At 36.3% G+C, this 20,403-nt stretch overlaps 7 protein-coding genes across 7 annotated transcripts; 5 read left to right on the top strand and 2 right to left on the bottom strand.

The window, feature by feature from the left end:
- Positions 1-444: 444 nt before the first annotated feature.
- Positions 445-2,192, top strand: PHYBLDRAFT_187405 (hypothetical protein; the record flags this gene model as incomplete). The annotated part of the gene is made up of 2 exons (XM_018439378.1): positions 445-1,177; positions 1,244-2,192. Exons 1-2 carry the CDS (start codon positions 816-818, stop codon positions 2,190-2,192), a joined length of 1,311 nt encoding a protein of 436 aa, XP_018290525.1. The 5' UTR covers positions 445-815.
- Positions 2,193-3,092: 900 nt separating this feature from the next.
- On the top strand, positions 3,093-4,505 carry PHYBLDRAFT_38989 (hypothetical protein). Its single transcript, XM_018440116.1, has 4 exons — positions 3,093-3,148; positions 3,203-3,436; positions 3,535-3,819; positions 3,912-4,505. Exons 1-4 carry the CDS (start codon positions 3,112-3,114, stop codon positions 4,418-4,420), a joined length of 1,065 nt encoding a protein of 354 aa, XP_018290524.1. The 5' UTR covers positions 3,093-3,111; the 3' UTR covers positions 4,421-4,505.
- Positions 4,506-4,934: 429 nt separating this feature from the next.
- Positions 4,935-5,318, bottom strand: PHYBLDRAFT_146675 (hypothetical protein; the record flags this gene model as incomplete). The annotated part of the gene is made up of 1 exon (XM_018431704.1): positions 4,935-5,318. The coding sequence occupies one exon, from the start codon at positions 5,316-5,318 to the stop codon at positions 4,935-4,937; it is 384 nt and encodes a 127-aa protein (XP_018290523.1).
- A 159-nt stretch (positions 5,319-5,477) lies between these two features.
- Positions 5,478-8,361, top strand: PHYBLDRAFT_65475 (hypothetical protein; the record flags this gene model as incomplete). The annotated part of the gene is made up of 6 exons (XM_018441469.1): positions 5,478-5,630; positions 5,810-5,826; positions 6,038-6,101; positions 6,209-6,257; positions 6,333-6,371; positions 6,470-8,361. The coding sequence occupies 6 exons, from the start codon at positions 5,478-5,480 to the stop codon at positions 8,359-8,361; spliced, it is 2,214 nt and encodes a 737-aa protein (XP_018290522.1).
- Positions 8,362-10,006: 1,645 nt separating this feature from the next.
- Positions 10,007-14,121, bottom strand: PHYBLDRAFT_169610 (hypothetical protein; the record flags this gene model as incomplete). The annotated part of the gene is made up of 15 exons (XM_018436116.1): positions 10,007-10,054; positions 10,288-10,421; positions 10,631-10,698; positions 11,019-11,084; positions 11,569-11,643; positions 11,721-11,776; positions 11,911-11,947; positions 12,023-12,092; positions 12,470-12,597; positions 13,110-13,133; positions 13,246-13,301; positions 13,373-13,437; positions 13,534-13,604; positions 13,702-13,703; positions 14,017-14,121. The coding sequence occupies 15 exons, from the start codon at positions 14,119-14,121 to the stop codon at positions 10,007-10,009; spliced, it is 1,005 nt and encodes a 334-aa protein (XP_018290521.1).
- Positions 14,122-15,964: 1,843 nt separating this feature from the next.
- PHYBLDRAFT_65477 (hypothetical protein) lies at positions 15,965-17,771 on the top strand (the record flags this gene model as incomplete). Its single annotated transcript, XM_018441470.1, has 5 exons — positions 15,965-16,113; positions 16,348-16,801; positions 16,961-17,192; positions 17,269-17,585; positions 17,637-17,771. The coding sequence occupies 5 exons, from the start codon at positions 15,965-15,967 to the stop codon at positions 17,769-17,771; spliced, it is 1,287 nt and encodes a 428-aa protein (XP_018290520.1).
- Positions 17,772-19,493: 1,722 nt separating this feature from the next.
- Positions 19,494-20,159, top strand: PHYBLDRAFT_65478 (hypothetical protein; the record flags this gene model as incomplete). Its single annotated transcript, XM_018441471.1, has 2 exons — positions 19,494-19,598; positions 19,647-20,159. The coding sequence occupies 2 exons, from the start codon at positions 19,494-19,496 to the stop codon at positions 20,157-20,159; spliced, it is 618 nt and encodes a 205-aa protein (XP_018290519.1).
- Positions 20,160-20,403: the final 244 nt, after the last annotated feature.

Genomic DNA, 20,403 nt, shown 5'->3' with positions numbered 1-20,403 from the left:
TGGCATCTGGTGAAATCTATACCAACCCTCTTAAGCATGTTTGCATGTTTATTGCAAATCATTGTTCGATCACATCGCTGGTGAGAATCCAATTCCTGCCAGCACAATGATACAGCTTCCTCTGGGTAGACAGCTTGCAGTTGCTTTGGCCAACGACCGCACCAGAAAAGAGATGTTGTATCGCCACCATCATACGCAAAAGGCTGATGGCAGCATTTCCGATGTCTTTGACGGACAGGCATACCAGTCAAAGAAGCCTCTTTTCTCGGGTGAAAACGACATCGCCATTTCGCTGTTTGTTGATGGGTTTGCTCCCCATAGTGTTCCGGGTTCGGTAACCATTGTCCACGTTACCAACCTCAACCTTCCCCCAATGATCCGCTACGAGCGCAGCCGTATGATCCAAGTCGCGATCATCCCTGGTCCCAAAGCACCCGCCGACTTCTGGTCATTCCTGGAGCCTGTTCTGAAAGAACTTCGGGTTCTCCAAGCCGGTGGAATGGTTGTGAAGACACCATCTGGAGATATTAGTGCAAAAGTCCATGTACTAATGACAACTGGCGACATCCCAGCTCTGGGAAAGATGGCTTGTCATGTGGGCCATATGAGTAAGGATGGCTGCCGCATCTGCCACGTTGTGGGTCAATCTCCTGGCCATGGCCAATATTTCCGAATGCCATCTGCCATCACCATGCGCACACCGGAAAGTTTCAAGCACTTTGATGAGGTGGCCTCATCCAGCAAAAAAGGGTTAACTGGCCAATCTCCCTTCTCCTTACTGGATTCCTTCTCTGGTCCGTTCTTCTTTGCATTGGATGAAATGCACGGCATTTGTCACGGCATTGGCAAACAGGTCTGGGGGCTCGTGTGTGGCAAGTATGGAAAAGATCATCCTCTCTCTCTCCCTTGCTGCTCAGAAAGAAATTGGTACTGCCATGGTGTCAACCAGAAGAAGTATTCCGACATCTTTCCACGGTGCATGGATCAACATCGCAACAAGATCAGGGTACTTCCGGGCTGTGGACTGGGCTGACTTCATCTTGTTTGTTATCCCCACGCTTGTGGCAGAGCGTGTCCGTGACCAAGCTGCCCGTAAGGCATTGCTTGACCTGGTGCAGACATGCAACCTACTCATGAGCTGGGAGTTATCAGCAGAGGAGAAAACTTTGATCAAAACGTAAGCTTTAATTATAATTAATATTATTATTTTATAACTTGTGTTAACTTATCTTTTTTTTTTTAGAAATCTCGTCGCATGGAATGCGTATCTGGAAGCCTCGCTAGCTAAAGGAGAGGTCCAGCTCAAGGTCTTTACGATCAACCAGCACCTCCTGCAGCACTATCCCGCAATGATAGAAGCGTATGGTCCCCCCAGAGCGTATAGTGCACGATCTGTCGAGAGGGCGATTGGGGAATACTCGCGAGCAATAAAGAGTAATTCGGCAATTGGAATCAACGCTGGCAACATCATGCTTGGCTTGACACATATTCGACAGATGAGAGTTGAAAATTCAATAACGACAACAGCAACAGTAACAGCAACAACTCTCCTTCAGTATGACGATCCCTCTGCTGGTTGGCCAATTGACCGAGAAGGTAGTAATGTTGGTACTGATTCTGACATTGAGTTCTGGGGGCCTTTGAGGAACAGAACGATTGTTGATAGTTTTGGAGGCATTTCTTGTCTTCCAGAGCTTCTTCAAAAGTTCTACGAATCAAAGGGGGAAGAGTGTAGTATGATTGAAGCAGCCATTAAAACAAGCCGTAAGGCATTTGTAAATGGTTGTGTTATTGACTCTGCACTCGACCATAATTGTGTAAGAGAGGCACATAACGTCAGACTTCAGGTTCAGGTTGATGAGAACCGCAACATTGGGCAAAGCTACTCTCCAGTCTACAAGGATTTCTTTGGGAATGTCGTCGTTTTCTTTGAGCACAAGCTCAACAACAAGAGGTGGCCGCTTGTCCTTGTCAATGTTTATGCAGTTCGTTTGGTAAATAGTATACCAGCAATCAACAATGGGCAAATGAAGCCAATGGTAGTTCACCTGGCAGATGTCAAAGAATTAGTTGGTTTGGTGAAGTCGGACGCGACTATAAACACAATAACAACAACAGCAACAACATATGTAGTGTGGCCAGAGCTTAACCGCGGCCCAAAACTGTCACTTGGTTCTCTTGCAGACTTATAATTTTTTTTTTCTTGTAATACATTATTTTTTTTCAAATTGTCTTAACATATTTTATCCTCCCAGCAAAAAGTTTAGATATTTTTCTCTCTTTTACCTCTGACTTTTAATAGTCATCAATTGCAATCTACATTTACTAAAAATGTAAAATCTGTAGTTAAAATGTACTTTTGTCTATCAGGAGATTTAATTTTAGGTGGTCAATCTGCTTTTTGTCAACCTTTTCAAAAAACAGAGATTTTCTAGTTTCAAATTGGATTTTTGGTGATTTTTTAATTATTATAGGCCAAAAACAAAGTCACAAATACAAAAAACCGCCCCTATTTGTCGTAGTGTATATATATATATTTCTTTTATAAAAAACCCCCCGGGAACTTGGGTTACTTATTTTGCGGCATATTGCCTTTTGATTTGGTACGACCTAAATCCTATTTTTTTTTAAAATATATATATATATTACCCGAATACGTACACATTTAAACATTGTAGATCAACTCCTCTTTTGTGAAAAACGTTGTCTCTGGAGCGCACCAAGAATTATAATTAAGCTTGAGATAAATGCTTACAATTATTGCAGACATATTCCTTTTGTATTTCATGAGTTTGGTTTGTATACTTTAGATAAGCCCAAGCGTTCAGGGGAAAGTTCGTTTATTGCCCTGTAATTAAGATATTAGTATACTTGATCTTCATTTGACGTGTCAATGTTCTCGACAATGTGTAGGGTTTTCTACTGAAGCTTACAAATCAAACGGGGCAGAGCGGGAACGAATAAGGTTTCGCTGCCTAAAATAATTAGTGACCGTCCCAGCGATTCCCGAGCGTCGTCACATTCCGTATTTTTCTCTTGCATATATAAGATGCCTGTATTTTCTTGCATTATTTCTCATCGTACTACTCTCACAAACACTTCATTATTACCATGGCAAGCAAAGTAAATGTTGGTGTTATTGGCTTCGGTACGTAAATCCAAATCAAATTATATATATACTTATACATACACATAAATTCAGGCTTTTCTTCTCAGACATTCCATTGTCCTTTGATCGTCTCATCTCCACACCTTAATTTGGCTGCTGTGGTTGAGCGTCATGGAAACAAGAGCAAATCGGTTTATTCCGATGTACATGTTGCCAAGTCTACAGATGAGCTGTTTGATATGGCCAACATTGATCTTGTCGTCATCACAACCCCAAACGACTCTCACTTTTCGTTGGCCAAGTCCGCCATGGAAAAGGGAAAGCACGGTATGTAATATATATATATAATATATATTGGTTTTATTTTTTAAAATTAAAAATATATGGTAAATGTGCGGGATCTAAAAACAATGAAATTTATCTAGTTGTTGTGGAGAAGCCTTTCACCGTAACCTTGGCTGAGGCTGAAGAACTTGCCAAAGTATCCAAGGATACCAACAAAATCTGCAGTGTATACCAGAACCGCCGTTGGGATGGTGACTTCTTGACTGTCAAGAAGCTCATTGCTAATGGCCATCTAGGTCGTATTGTTGAATTCGAATCCCACTTTGACCGTTTCCGTAACTTTGTCAAAGGTGGATGGAGAGAAAGTGATGCGCAGCCTGGATCCGGCATGCTCTACGATTTGGGCGCCCATTTGATAGATCAATGTAAGAAACCAATTCTTCTCTTTTTCTTTAAAAAAAAAAGAAACATAGCTAGTATTCATTTGCTTATGTGTTTTTTTTTTTGGTATTCTTAGCTCTTAGCCTGTTTGGCCTTCCTATTTCTGTATATGCCACTCTCACAAATCAGAGACAGCTTAAGGAATCTAGTGTAATCGATGATTTTACCATCATTCTTCAGTACGCTGGTGGATTCAAGGCGGTCTTACGCTCTAGCATGCTTGCTCGTCAATCCCCTGTCCTGCGCTACAATGTCCGTGGTATGAACGGCAACTTTGTCAAGCACTACTTGGATGTCCAGGAAGATCAGCTCAAGGCTGGATTGGTTCCTACCGATGCTCCTTATGGTGTAGAGAGCTCTGAAAGATGGGGTTCAATCAATACAGACATTTCAGGTGTTCACATTGTTGGTCAGGTTGAGACTGAGAAGGGTGCCTATCTTTCATTCTATAACAACGTCGGTCAGGCCATTCTCAAGGGCGATAGAGAATACTTGGAAGTCAAGCCTGAAGATGGTGTCAACTGTATCCGCCTGATTGAACTTGCTCAGCAGAGCAGTGATGAAGGCCGTGTCATTAATTTGTAAATAGTAATAAAGACAATTCAGTAAAGAAATCAAATCGGTATCAATTATTTCCGTCCAAAATATATCTATATCTATTTAAAGAGCTTAATTATGATTTGATCCTTTGTAAGTATAATTTAGTGGCCGTCCTTTTCATCTTATTTTACCTAACCTTTCTTGCCCTATTTTCTTCTTAGTGAGATATAGACTTTGACATTTCACATATGTACATTATAAATTATAGGCAACAGAAAATTTATGAACAATTTATTAAAGAACATTAATATACATATAACTCATGTTTTTGGGTGTTTGTGTACAAAAATTCTACAACACATTGCTGTGAATTTTTCTTTTCTTTTCTTTACTTTTTGAGGTGTAAAATAAATAAAAAAAAGGGGGGGAGATAGAGTTAATTTTTGGATGATACATATATAGAGATACATTAAATGAAGTGACTTTTACAGTGAGAGAAGGGGATATCGAATGTTAAGATTTATACATATGGAATAGGCTGTCAAGAGATTAATTCTTTTTATGTTGAGCGGTAAGATGCTGGTCGAATACAGACAGTGAGGGAAGGATGATCAAAGATGAGGGCATCCAAAACCATTGTCTTTGGCGACAGTCGATATGATCGAAGATTCAGTTCATCTTCAGTGGGCTCTGAAAGACATGATTCGTAAGAAATCGAGGATGAAGATGAAGAGGAAGGTGATATCATAGAGGGTAGAGAAACTGGCTCTTTGGTCTTATTGTGCCGGAGTGCTTTTTTGATAGAAGCAAGGATTTGCAAACAGTTGCTTCGACGTGATTTGCTTTTAGACTCGGCATTTTCTGTTTCTTTAGTGGTTGGGCAGTGTGCTTGACGTTGTTGGCACTTTGCGAAAATACGTTGCTGAATAGAAAATAGCTGCATGGTAAAGTATTGAAAGTATGTGAGGTAGTATTGATGAGTGTAATAAAAAGTAAAATTTAAAAAGTAGAGTCTTTATATACTCGTCAACCTGATTCATGGACATGAGATACAACAATGGACAAAACATGCCTCTTCTCAAGCATATTTCCATATACTGCCATGGCCAAAGGGGGAGTTGGATCTCATCGTTCGTATCTATCGGAAAATACGCATCAGATCTTGATCCACAAAACCTTTGATCAGATCCATGATCTGCTCCTGTCGAAGGATTTTGATGAACGAGCTCTCCTCTTTTGCCCTATAGACGTCACGGTATCTTGAACTTTCTTAACTCCTAAAACAATTTCATATCTTGTAACTACTCCTTTCTGTGTAACTGCAACATTATATGGATATGAGGCTAATTTTTCTTATGGCTTTATCGTAGGTTTGCCTGAACAATAAGAGGTAGTCTTTTCTATACTATTATTTAAAAGCAAAAAACTTCTTAGTCTACCCCCAAACACAAGTAAGTGTTGTGTAATCATTTATCATTAACGTGTCAACATTATAAAAAAAGTCGGTACCTTTAAAATGGAGATTGTAGAGTAGGAGATAAAGGTTTACCCGGCTTATAAAAAAAAAGATTCTAGTATTTCACCAGCTCTCAAGGTTTTAATATTCAGTGATGTGGTTTAGTAATTGGATGAAAATGATCTAATTTTTAGATTTTTTTTTAGGAAAAGGGTAATCTATTATATTAGATCAGCAAATCATGAAAGTTTCTTGAAAGCTCAAGAACTGGTGAGATAATTCTATTATACATATTGCTTTGCAAAATTACAATACTGTTGTGGTAAAAATAAAGGCTGAACACAAAAGTCTCTTAAAACTATTTTAAAATCACATAGACAGAATATTCAAACAGCTGTACAATCCTTTCCCAAGAGCATGAAAGTGGTATTTAAAATTAGTAGACCCTTGTTTTACTTTGTCTTTTAAAGTAAATAAATAAAAATAGAAATTATTTAATAGAGATTGTACCTCTTGATGGGTTACTCTATTGCTCCAAGTGTAACATCAAACCTAATGTACAACTTTAACCACTCATAGTTTTTCTCTTTTCTCTCTCTCTCTTACCTTCTGATAATATCTTTTATTCAAATCCATAGTTCCGTCTTGTTCTCTTTCTTTGTACCTTTGTCTCGTCCTCGTTATTATGCTGGCTTCAGAGCTACCTTTTGAGATTCTTTCCAGAATTTCAGATTTCCTATTTGTAAACGATCGACTTAATTGTGTTCTTACTTGCAAGTATTGGAAAACCCCGTTTCAGCGATCACTCTGGAAAAGCATAACAGTCCGTTCGTTGGAGCATGTGTGCAAGCTTCGCGATGCCGTGGAGTATCCGCCAAATGGGCTTGCGTACGGATCACTAGTCCAAGACATAACCTTTCGTATGCGACTTGGTTTAATTATGGTGCAGATGAATAATTTTTTTCAGATGTTTCCAAACTTAAAGTATCTTGATATGGGACATATATCTTTTGCGCCCCTTCACGCAGTGGTTTCAAAGCACAGTGATTCATGGAAGTCGTTAGTAAGCTTGACGTTTCAATACCCGCCCAGTAGCCGAAAAGTACCAGTGTCAATCTTTTTTGACATTCTGACATATTTTCCAGGCCTTCAAACGATAGATATATTTCCACAACATGATGGGACAAAGTATTTTCTTTTTAACTTGGATAATTTTAATACTCTCCACAAAACCTTACCTAAGTTGAAATCTTTCAAGCTCTTTTTAAAACTCGCTGATATCCAAGAACATGATATACAGATGATCCTCAAAACGAAACCAGAATCTTCTATAAAAACACTCTATCTCAACTTGGGTCAATGGGAAGACCTATGGCTGTACTATTTAAGCTACAAGTATCCAAATCTACGTACTTTGGGGTGGTATGTCTCAAGTGGAACCACATCAATGCCTATCGGAGACTACAGCGGAAGAGAGGTACTTGTCCAATCTTCAATTAAATGCCACTTTCCCCACCTGGAAACAATCGATTTTTGCTCTTCTGAATATACCGCAAAGTGGGATAATATTTTCTGGGATTTGGTTTTCCAGTCAAATGCTCCAATCAAGCATTTAAAATACAAAATCGACCATAGCAACTTTGAAGCGATTTTCCTAGAAACGAATATTCGACAGCTTCTACCAGAACTTTCTAAAACACTTGAAACTCTTGTCGTTGTGGGATATAAAACTTTACAAACTCAAGATATCGCAAGGCCAGAATTCTCTTACTGTCCACATTTGGTGGAAATCAAGATCATAAACTGTAAAGTATCAATTGCGTTGGTCAATCTATTGGATAGCTGTATAGCTCTGAGACGATTAGAGTTTTGTGGAGGGCAACTGTGTATTGGTTCAGATACAGATACCGATACATATACGGATGGAAAGCCTAAGAAACATGGACTCAGAACTTTGGATTTAAACGATATTGTTGCAGACGCTTCTGTATTCAGCTATATTTCCTTTTGGTGCAGAGATTTGGAGACTATGGAACTGGCCAAAGCTAGAATTTATGGTTCGAAATCTAACGAAACTATGGTCCTGAACATCGACATGCAATTTACCAGCTTTAAACTATTGAGACTTGACCATGTTAAATATTATTTATCCGACGATCTCATGAATAAAAATACTACGATCAACATGGTTTTGCTGTCTCAGCTAAGTGGCATTAAGAAGTCCAAGACAAGCCAAGAAAATGTGAATATAAAATCTGATGTGGACCATCTAGCTTGGTTCCACATTTTCTCTAAAGTAAACGATGCAGACAACAATTCCGCAGATATAAAGCAGCTTTCAGAAGAAGAAGCCTTTAAAATCACCAAGTATTATAATGATATCCACCTCAAGTCAAATAATGATGTACAAGAAGCCAAAAGATATATTCAAGGACAGGTTCACAAGGAAGATTGGCAAGAAGACCTTTCTAGAGGTTACGTCGAGCTGAAGTGTGGCCGTATAGTTAAATATAGTATACCACTACTTTGAACAAATGAAAAAAAAGAATTGTAGGAACATACTAATAAATCGTAAAATCTAATCAATAAATATGCCATATATACCAGTGGTCATCATAAAACATCAACACTACTCTATACTACACTTTTATTTTTATTTTATTTCTCAAACCTTTTCTCCTTGAAATTACACCACGTCTCACCAGATCAACAGCAACAACAAAAACCCTTGCCAAGAAAAGCAGCTTTTAGATTATGAAAGAAGACTAATAATCGGCGGTGCTATTATAAATGGATCACCCACTGACATATCTGAGAAGAATGATATACCTCCATAAACGGCATATATTACAATCAAGATTTGGAGAGATACTGGGATAGATTTTCTTAAGAAGCAAAAAAAAAACTTTGAGGATGGCTATTGAATGAGCTCAACACCATTTGATTATTGACATCAAGACGAATCGTAACACAACTCTAGGAGGTCTTAATAACTTCAAGCCAAGCACCTTGGTACATTAGATCTTCAAGTCTACCATTCGCTGAATTCTTCATAAACCCGGATTGTATTTCCGTAAAACACCGTACATACGACTATTAACAAATGCACACAAGAAGAAGTGATTTCTTTTTAATTACACCAGAGAGACTAATCAGATGTGACGATTGCGTCATCTCGAGTGATGAGTCAAGATTTACGCTTTTTGGCAAAGGTGGGAATACTAGAGTGCGACAGTATCATAAAAGAAGCGACTTCAATTTATGTGAGCTTTTGATTGGAACAATGTCTGAGAGTTTATCGTGCAAAGGAAATAGTACCTCCTGTCGAAAATTTTAATTTTGTAGAAGTGGAATAAATACCAAAACTTGACAGTGATAGTGTCGCTTTCCAATAACCCAAACCTCAGCTCCATAGAAAATTTATGGTCATATCTTACCAGAAGAGTAAAGGTAAGAGCCCCATCTATAATAATAATAATAAACTCTTAAGAAGTTTGAGACGGCTACCCATGCGGAATAAAACAGTATTCTGGCTCAAATTTCCAAGACTAATTTCATGTAGATTCCTAATTGCATACATGAGATTAAGAAGGATTATGAAAGGGCCACTACACTATTTTTAAATAAATTTAGCTTTTTTCTTTTTTTCTTTTTTTCAAAAACTATATATTTGAATTTATGCGTTCTCATAAGTGGGTTTGAGACATGGTATGTTGGTTTGTGTGGTGTAAGAGTTGGTAAGAAAAAAGGTACGAATAAGTAAAAGGGGTGGTCAGATCAACACTCATAGCCTTTGCAACGAATAGCAGTGCTATTCATATCAAGAACCAGGGAAATTTAGGATTATATAGTATTTTTTTCTGAAATAGATTGATAGCAGGTCATTAAGATACTTTAATAATTTTAATAATAATATTTGGGGTAATTGAATATGAGTAATTGTGATAATTAGAACGGGAAGATAAAACTATGGAAAGAAATTTGATATGAGCAAGTCATGAAGTAAGTAAAAATAAGGAGATACTTAAGATAGAATATATTTGGAAGCTTGTTAGACTGTTACTCGCGTTGACCAGGTATGGATATATCAAATGAGTGTGGCGGAAAACCGACTGTGTCAGGTTGTTAGGTGAAAGCAGACCGACTAAACTAAGAAAGACAAAGAGGTTGTACTATTAGTTTCTCATAAACTGATAACCATGATGGCCATTATTGCTACGAGTCTATATACATATACATACCTTGGTTATAAAAAAAGACTCGACAAGATTTCAATACTGAATAGTGTATTGAAAAATGATTTATATACTTTTAAAGTATATCCGATATATCCCAAAAGTAAAAAAATAAAGATTTTTTTGTCAAGACCTGCGCTTGAAGGCCGATCCACTCAAGTTTACACCCAAGCTTCTCAACAACCCTCATTCCTGCCTACTCGGCATGGCATCAAATTTACCATGACGGCAAAGTATCGGTGAAATGCTTTAATGCCAAACTGCTCGGGACAGGTGTCTGAGACACCCAAGTGAACAGCATAGCATTTACTTAGGCACCTTAACTTTGCTTCGGGTTCGTCCCTCATGTCCAGTTCTGTTTACCAGAGCGTGGGTTACAAGTATCAAAGTCTAAGCAATGAGGGACTTGAAAAGCACAGGGATCATTTCAACAGGAAGCAGTAAAATACAGGCGATTGTACTGGGTAATCTGTCGATTCTGCTGGAATCTACCTGTATTACCTCACGTCCAGGTGCTCAACGAATTTAAAAAACTCTACGCATCCAGGTGATACACCCTTATACTTGCACCTTTCTGTGACAATCTTGACATGCCCCGAAGGACAAAATCTGGAGAGCCAATATCCAACGTCCTAAGAAAATAGCATAAAGCTACTTCTGCGTTCCTCAGTCTTCTCCATGTTATGTGCCGCACAACACAGAAAAAACTGACGTGGATTTCATCCGGCTTTCGCCTTCATATGAGTGGCTCAGGAAGGTCTTTAACGTCCAGTATGCTCTACACTAAGAGCTACTTTCCCTTACGGTACTTGTGATCAGTTGGTTTTTTATAAGTATATTTAGCCTTCGATGAAACTTATCACCGGGATTAGGGAGTTTGTAAAACAACCCGACTCATCGGAAGCTACTTAACACAAAGACAAGAACTCAAGACAAGGTGAGGGGATTTCACCCTCCAGTAACCTTTTCCATGGAGTGAAGGCTACTGACTTGTTGGTATGCCTGGAAAAGCAGTTCACTAGTTCACAATCCAAAGCAGTCAAAAGACCACTCCGGTTCAAACATTGGAGCTTCTCCATCTCAAACAATAAAGTCCAAGACGGAATCCCTTTTGGTTTCTTTTCCACTGCAGTAAATGCAGGTAGAATCACTCAAAGTACGGACCAATTTTAGGCCATGGTACCTTGAGCGAACTCAATGACTAGACGCCAAAGAGCGCAGTGCGTTCAATAAAAAAACCAGAATCTCATATTAAGACAAGCCCTATAAATAAGGCGTCTACAATGAGCGAGTTGGAAATGAGCCCGGAAACTCATTGTTAAAGACCATGATATACACATTTTGCATGAAAATGTTTACGTATATTCCTTTTGATATATCGTGACCGATAGAATACGAGGTACTCAGTGACCACTCCAAGAGTAGAGATATAAATAAAAATCGAGTATAAGGTTAATATACTTATTGTGTCAAAGTGTGTGCGCGTGTGCGCGTTTACTTACCTAGCTGTTAACTGCGAAGGGTGTAAAATACTGAGCTGGTTCTCGGTACACCTCTCCATAAGCATACTTTGAACACTATCAAGAGAATAAAGTAATATAAAAGTATAAAGTGAGTATGTTAATTGAGTCAAAGTATGTATATATTGACTTACCACTCAGTGGACCATACATGGTATGAAGGCACCATCAAAAGAATGGTGGTTAACAGCTAAACAGAACTAGAAACTGCAATAGAAAAAAAGAAAACATCAAATCATAGTTAGCGTGTTGATCGTGTCAAAGTATGTGTGTATGTACGCGTTTACTTACCTAGTAAACAGCAGCGGAAGGCTTGAAAAGTACTTGTGCTAAAAAGCAAGACGGGACGGGACACTGGACACTGTGATAAAATAAAAGAAATATCGAATCATAGTTAGTATATTGATCGTGTCAAAGCGTGTGTGTATTTACTTACCTAGCAGATAACTGCATAGGGTTTAAGAAGTACTTGTGCTTAAAAGCAAAACGGAACTGGACACTGGACACTGTAATAAAAAAAAGAAAACATCGAATCATAGTTAGTGTGGTGATCGTGTCAAAGCATGTGTGTGTGTGTATTTACTTACCTGGTACATGAACTTGACATGAAGGACCTCTCCGTGGCTACAGTGGAATGGATGCTGGGCATAGAGGACAGAAAAAAAACAGGCACAAGAAAACACTGTGCTGTAGTTAGTATACTGACCGCGTCAAAGTGTGTGTGTGTGTGTATGTATGTATATAATACTTTACCTGCTATTAGACTGGACATCGGCTTTGGAACTTAGCTAGAAACCGTGTCTGGGGTGCGTTTCCATGGTACATATCAGTATGGGCCTTATACAAATGGAAAGATATAGGCTTTTCAAGACGGTTTTCTTACCGTGTCGGAAACCAAGGACCACCGAAAGGAAACCAGGAGGAAGAGGGGGAAAAACAGGAAATAGGGAATTGTACCGATTCTTATATGAAAAAAATTGGGGATTGCGCAGCACTGGAGGCGTAAACTGCCTATTTTGGGCAAATCAAAACAAATTCATATGAAAATTTATGGGGTTTTATGTTTTCAGTAAAATCTCTATGTTTTTTTTTATATATATACTACTATCATGGACATCTTGGTATTGGTTTATACATGCCTTGGGTATTAGATTGCCTTAAAGAACCTTTATATATCTTTTGGGAAATACGTTCTTTGAATAGCTTATACTCACACTACTTACAATCATGCTTTTTAAAATATTCGAAACAAATAAAAAAAGTCTCTGTAACCTTCCGACTAAAATTGTCTACTTTCACTTAACAGAACATCTCGAAAGGTATAGACATAAAGAAATATTACTACTTAGATAACAGTAGCATGTACTTATTAAATAAATTGATATTTTAACAGCTCTCAAATGTATTTTTTATTAGAGTTACGAAACTTTACATATATATGAAATATCTTTTGCAAACTACAAGCATACAGTTTTCTCTTAATTCTGATTGAATAAAATACTACTATTATAGAATCCACTTACATTTCTTGGCTAATGCAGCTTATTCTTTATAGAATTATTCTTAAAAGCAAATATAAGGTGTGTATATGGGATAACAAAAGCATAAGAAAAGAAAAAAGTAACTGATAGAATATGTCTTTTCAGCACAGAAATATACGTATATTGTTGTAGCATACAACGCAATGAACTAGTATTAAAGTTCTTTAAGTCTCTCTTTTCAAAAGAAAAGTGTATTAAATACTTTACAGACCACTGTTACTCTCCAATAGTATTTGTATTCTTACCACTTCAAACACACAAATATACTCTCGCACTATGTCTATTTTCCTGATTACACTATTACTGACAGCTTTTAGTGGAAGTAGGTTGATTAGTTTCTTTTTATGTGCGCAATCATGCTCACCTAATACTCTAGAGAGCACACACTGGCTGTGAAGCTATATACTTTGTGGAACTACTGGATCAATTTGTAAATGGTTTTCACACACTACTCTCAAAATTGAGATAGATGGCTGCCTGAACAGTATTGGTTTATAATATATAAAACAAATCATCCCCTTCCCCCCTTTATTGCTGTCAGATTGGATCTTTTTCTTGAGGCAGATATATATACTTCTATATTTATATAAGGATATATAGTTTAATAACAAAAGTTAGAAAATGGTAAGTACAATGGTCTCGAGCTGTTTTTGAGTAGATAAATTCGAAAGAAAGTATTTATCTAAAATAATGTGAGCCAAGGTAAGTATAAAAATATATGGCTTGGAGCTTCCTTCCTTGTTTTGGAAGTATATTTTAGAAGAGCGAGATAGAATGTCTATACTTTGATAATAAAGTAATAACGTCAGAAAAAGTACTAACTCCTACAAAAAGTTTTGAAAAATATTTATCAGATCATAATTTTAAGGTATCATAGTCAACTCAAAACTTGTGCTACAGCTGTGTTAAGCATATCTGTCAAAGGTTTAAAACAAAAGTCTGGTAGACCAAAGGTAGGTATAGAACGTGTAGGAAGGTTGAAATGCTCAGACATAATGTGTGTGTGATGAAATGGGTAGCAAGCTTTCATTACTTTTTAGTAACAAGTATAATAAATACAATTACAGACCATAATATATCCCAAAGTCGGTCATAATCATTTTGATTCATTTGTTTATCATTATATTTATTATTGTATATACATATACATATTTAAGTGTATATTTTTTATCTTTCAAAATATCCAAGCTTTATCACTGATAATTAGTATTGTTTTGAGTAGTCCCACTTATACTAATGATCCTTATAAATTTTATATATGTAATCAACAAAAGCAAGCAATGCTAAAAGTCTCTCTAACTCTCCTCGTCCTATCTTGTCTACCCACTTTCAACCATTAATGGCATAACTGAAAGATCACATTTAATCTAAGTAGGTAATTATTATTGTATACTCTAAAAATGTTGAATTTATAGTGGAAATAAAAAAATTGCTTAAAAAAAGGATCATTATGATCAAAATAATATATTCAGAACAAAAAATTGGGTATATATCCAAATTGATTAAATGAATAGCTGTTGCACTTTTAAATAATCTAACAAAGCATACTAAGATCCGTCATAAAAATGCTGTTTGAAATTGCTTGCTTAAATATTGATAAAAAAAAATCGACAATTTTCACTAAAAAAAACATTTAATAATATAATTTTGGATATTTGTACCACACGGTCATGTTTTATATCAAATTTTCCTCAGGACATACATCTCCAAAAAGAAAACTTTATTAGGAACCTCTTCACGTACATAGAAGAATATCAGACCTTAGTGCCATATTAACTCTTGGCCTTGTACAAAGCAGTGAAGTTTATGTATGTTACTCTGGCTATATATATATTACTAAATTATCACACATAATTTAAGCTTTACTCATAGTTATCAGATTTATGGAGTGTTTATGTAACTATGGCTGATTGATATGCCTTATATGTGCTCTTATATCTAATTCTATTTAAAAGTTTATACATTTCTAAGATGTAATTTTTACTTTTGAAATACCCTCCCAACACATTTGTTTCACTTTTTGGCTGTAAGAGCATAATGCTTTGTATCAGAAATAAGGTTGAGTAAAAATTGTCTACTATTCCTATTATAACATGTTACTATCAGTTATAGTACGGTAATAAGCATTTTGTACCACTTAGATATTAGTACTGGGTACCCATTGCTATTATTAAAAAACACTATTTAGGACAATACTTCAGCAAGCCAGTTGATTTTTACAAGACTTGGTTTAAAATTGTGTAATGTAAAATATGTATTTCAAGTGACTGGACCTTGTTCACCTTGTATCAAATATTCAATATGCTAATTACCAATTCTTCCTTAATTATGTTGATCGACTAGCTTTTTATGTCTAAACATTAATTTGTGGAGACTCTTTTTACTCTAACCTTACTTAATGCTGTATAGAAACATTAGAGTAATCGTATTATTTCTTTCTTCTTTCAATTTCAATTTTTTGACCTTGGTAGCTCCCTAGTATTTTTTACATAGCTCATTAAATCCAACTCTACATTATGAGAAAAGATTCATATTCTATTCATAGCATGAGCAGCTTTATTGATTATTTTGAATGGTTAATAATAGTAACCAATAAAGAAACAAAAGCAAAATTAGGAGCAGATTTGATGAAAGATACGTCTTTTGCATGTAGTTATTTTTAAAGAAAATACTATATTTACTGCGGCCTGTACTTCTTGATTGTTACCCCACTATGTCGTTATAACAACACATCTCATTAATAAAAATTTTAACAATCCACGATCTTTTCGATTTGTTAAACTTCCCACTCAAACTTATAGTTGTACCGTGCTCTCTGCTATCTTTTTATTTCTATCATGCTGGCGTCCGAGCTGCCTTTTGAGATACTTTCTCTTGTTAGAGATTTTCTACTTACATGCGAAAGATTTCAATGTATTTTTGTCTGCAAACGATGGAAAGTCCCGTTTCAAGAATCATTTTGGAAAAACACCGAGGTCGACACTTTGTAAGAGCTTGAAAGTATTTGTACTATTGTAAAGTATTTGACTAACAATTTTCCATATGATCTCATAGCACAGACATTGATCATTAACGGACAATGTACTTTAAGCAACATGATGCAGAGCGATGCTTTTAAAACATTTCAGAATTTGAAGCATCTCGTTTTTCGGTGTATATCACTTGATAATTTTGACATCAGAAATATAACTTATAACTACCTATGATAATACTTAATCAGCGTAAACCTTCGAATCGAGACTTCAAAGCTTAACGTACCAACACCGATTCTCATTAAACTCTTGACGAACTACCCCAGCCTCAAAAAGATAAACGTTTCCACACATTCTTCGACAAAATTGCTTAATTTCAACTTGAGAAACTTTAATACACTACACAAGCGATCTCTACAACTTGAATATATCAAGGGATGCTTTAGTCTCACTGATATTCATCAGAATTTGATAAAAACAATCCCGTCAACTACACCAGCTCTTCATGTAACAACACTTGATCTCGACCTCCTAGACTGGGACCATTTATGGCTATATTACTTCAGCTACAAGTATCTAAACCTACCTACTTTGAAATGGAAAACCATATGTGCACCAAGGAAGCGGATTGTTAAAAAGTACAATGCAGAAAAAATGGTGCTCTTAAATTCACTTCAAAGTGTGTTCCCACACTTAGAAATGGTGGATTTCTACACCAAAGACCGTACGGCATAGTTACACACTTTATTTTGGAAGCTCCTTTGTCGGTTAAATGTTCCATTGAAGAGAATAAGATATATGATAAAATTCAGTGGTTGTGGACCAAGTTTTCTTGGAATTATCATTCAATGATTTTTCCAGTCCTTTTCAACAACACTCAAAAAAATCTCCATTATCAGAGATGCATATTTCAAAGCTAAAAATATTGTCAGGTCAGAATTTCCCTATTGTCTACGCCTGACAAGTATTGAACTGACGGACTGTGGCATATCAATTACATTGGATAATATACTGGATAACTGTCCCGCCTTAAGACAACTAAAGTTTTCCAGAGGACAGTTGACTACTAGCCCAGAGGCCCACAAAGAGTCAAGTAAACATGGACTACACATAGTTGAACTTGTTGAAATTGTGACAAGTGCTTCTGTGTTTAACTATATGTCCTTCAGATACAGAGATTTATAATATAAACTTGAGTCACTCGCAGATTGGGGGATTGATCTCAGCAAAGATTGGAAGCTTGTGCATTGACATGTCCTATACAAGCTTCAAGCTACTACAGCTCAGTCATGTCAAGTTTTACTCATCTGAAAATGCTATGGACAAAGACACTGCTATCAACCTGACACTACTTTCGCACTTAACCGGACTTGACATGACAGCTGAAACAGAAGACTTGAACAAAGCTTTGGAGCATTCTGTAGAGAACTTAGCTCGATATCATCTATATTGCGAATTAGAAGGCTTATTCGACTTTACCCTAGAGGTCAGACAGCTTCTAGAATAAGAAGTCTGTGATGTGGTTGAATATTTTCAGAGATCTCGGGTTAAGAACATGTCTCAATCTTCTGAAGCTGACAGATCTTTCGATGGCCAGGTGAGCCAAAATGACTGGAAAGAAGATCTCTATAGGGGTTATGTTGAGCTCAGATGTGGTCATGCAGCTAAATAGATTGTCCCTTCATTGTGGGTTAGCGAAAATAGTTTCTGGAAAAGGTTGTTTGATAGTTCTGTTAAAACATAGTAATAGATTTTTGATACACTTAATATGATAAGAATTCAACTATAAAATATTTCAAACCAATAGCGTATAGAATATTAAGAGACTATGCATGAAAACGAGTATTGGAACAAGTGCAAAATAAAGAAATAAATCTTATAAAATAGAGTTAACAGAGATAGGAGCTCATTCAATATAGTCTAAGAAAAACTATCAGGAGCAATAATCAATAGTCTGAAACAAAAAAATCGATGAAGATTATAAGTATCTACAAATATGTATAGATTAAACAAATATTGCTATAAAGGAAGCTAATGATTCTTAATAGTACAAAATTATGTTATATTATATTATCTTATAAGGTTGCCGTTATAAAGAGTAGAGAATAAATACTGGTGTGCTTTTAAAAGCTTAAATCCGCAAGAGAGCAAAGATACTATACTCTTCATAGAAGTAAAAGAGTGAAACAGGTGGTTTGTTTTGCTCTTTTCTTTCTTTCTAGAAATGTCTCGTAGAATTGTCTCTGAAAATACCCTTTTCTTATAGTAGTACAGTATTTTCGGCTACACTTGAGAAAATTATAAACTTTTTTAGACCAATAGAAATGTTTTTGAGAATTATATTTTATTTTTTAAAAGTGTTTGACAAACTGGGATTTTTATTTAGGAGTGAATTTTAGAAGATAATTTGTGATTGTTTACTAATTGTATGGCAAGATAACACAATAATGTCTGCATCAACAAAAACGGTTCTATTCTTCAAAATTTCATTAACATTTTTGGATTTTTGGACATAAACCTCAAGATATCTTGTAGGTCCTTCATTGAGAATTAAACAAGCGTGTACATTTGAATGTTGGTTCTTTAATTCCATCATACATTATTGATCTGTGTAATATTGTTTACAGGTAGAAAGGTCAAAGAGATAAGCATCAGGAGATCAAGATGGATGGTAAATTCTGACTCTCAGAATTTATGAAGATTTGGCATTCTTTGAGATGAGAAGAAATGCCAGTGTGGAGCAAGGAGATGGATTTAGAGCCGGCTGCTTGCGCATAAGATTTATGTTTTGATTTGAAGGCAGAAGAAAGCATGACCCATAATAAAGCTATTAGAGATAATGACTGCTAGTATACATCACAGTAACAGCAAAAAAACAAAAAAAATAATATCTAAAATGGCGGCTGTTTGATAAACAAAATCTATACAGCACCCTTTTCTTTTTTTTAACATGAGTATGAATCCTTTTGATGAGCACAAAACCAATTTAAAAAACTATGGTATTAATGTACTTCTTAGCTGACTTCAACACGTAGGAACAGTGTTTTGATAGATTTCTGGGTGTGATATACACACCACAATTGAGTGAAGAACAGACCCCACAACTAAACACTGGTTTCTTCTTGCTAATGAACCTGACAAGTTAGCAATCTCCAGAACTGTTACACACCAGGCACACGTACACTACACACTCATACAGTGTAAACCAACCATTACACAACAGTGATTTGAATTACAGGGATTTTAATAGTAGCAGATATAAACAATATTATTTTGTCTCTTTAATAAATAACACTCTCACAGTATCTACTTTTCCCATTATTGAGATACTAACCCATAAACAATCCCGAATACCTCATCCATCATCTTGGACAATCTGTTGAACAGCTGCCCAATGCTAAGAAAATTGAGCATTTCTGGAGGAGAGCTTGGTGTCAGTACAGACGCAAGCGCACAGATTAGCTGCCATGGATTACGGCTTTTGAGGATAAACGGAATGGTTATAAGCATCACTGTATTTAACTACGTCTCCTTACAGTGCAGGTAGTTGGAGTACCTGTACTTGACACAATCACAAGTTTCCGGACCAGTCTGCCAAAGAACGGGGAGCATGCTTATTGACATGTCCCACACAAGACTCAAGATGCTGCTGCTTGCCCAAGTTCAGTTCTACTCGCTGGCCAGATACACGGATTCCCGTACTGCCATCAACTTGGTCCTTCTGTCCCACTTAATTGGCCCTTGGCAACGAAGTCTAAGCATACAAGATATCAATAAGAGATTTATTGTATATCCCATAGGCTGGTTTCGCTTATTCTATGGACTGGACGATATGTTTGACTGTACAAAAACTAGCAGACGGCTCTCAGAACAAGAAGCTGACTTTGTCGAAAACTATTACCGTGGTTTCTCTATCAACCGGCTAATCCCTGAAGGTGAAGATAGTCTTGTATATTCTGTATTACAGTATTTCGAGGATGATTGGGCAAAAGACCTTTATAAAGGACATATAGAATTAAGATTTGACTACGTTGCTGAATATTTTGTTCCTTTGTATTAGATAGATAATATATATGTATGTATTGCCTATTTAAAGGAAAAACAACTGGCAACCATTTGTTTGTATAAATAAATATCAAAGCTCTTTTTCTATATATGGAGAAAATTCACATTATTTTTACCTTGAATTTTACTTGAAAGTAACGGAATGAATCGAAAGAGAGAATAAATATATACATATCTTAAGTTAGTCGTAATAATGAAGCTAGAAAATAAGGTCTGGTATCTAGAGCTAATTTGAAAAA

This window comes from Phycomyces blakesleeanus (genome assembly GCF_001638985.1).
Source record: "Phycomyces blakesleeanus NRRL 1555(-) unplaced genomic scaffold PHYBLscaffold_13, whole genome shotgun sequence".
Taxonomy (NCBI): Eukaryota; Fungi; Mucoromycota; class Mucoromycetes; order Mucorales; family Phycomycetaceae; genus Phycomyces; species Phycomyces blakesleeanus.
The sequence above is the reverse complement of the archived record's forward strand: the minus strand, read 5'-3'. Positions and strand labels throughout refer to the sequence as shown.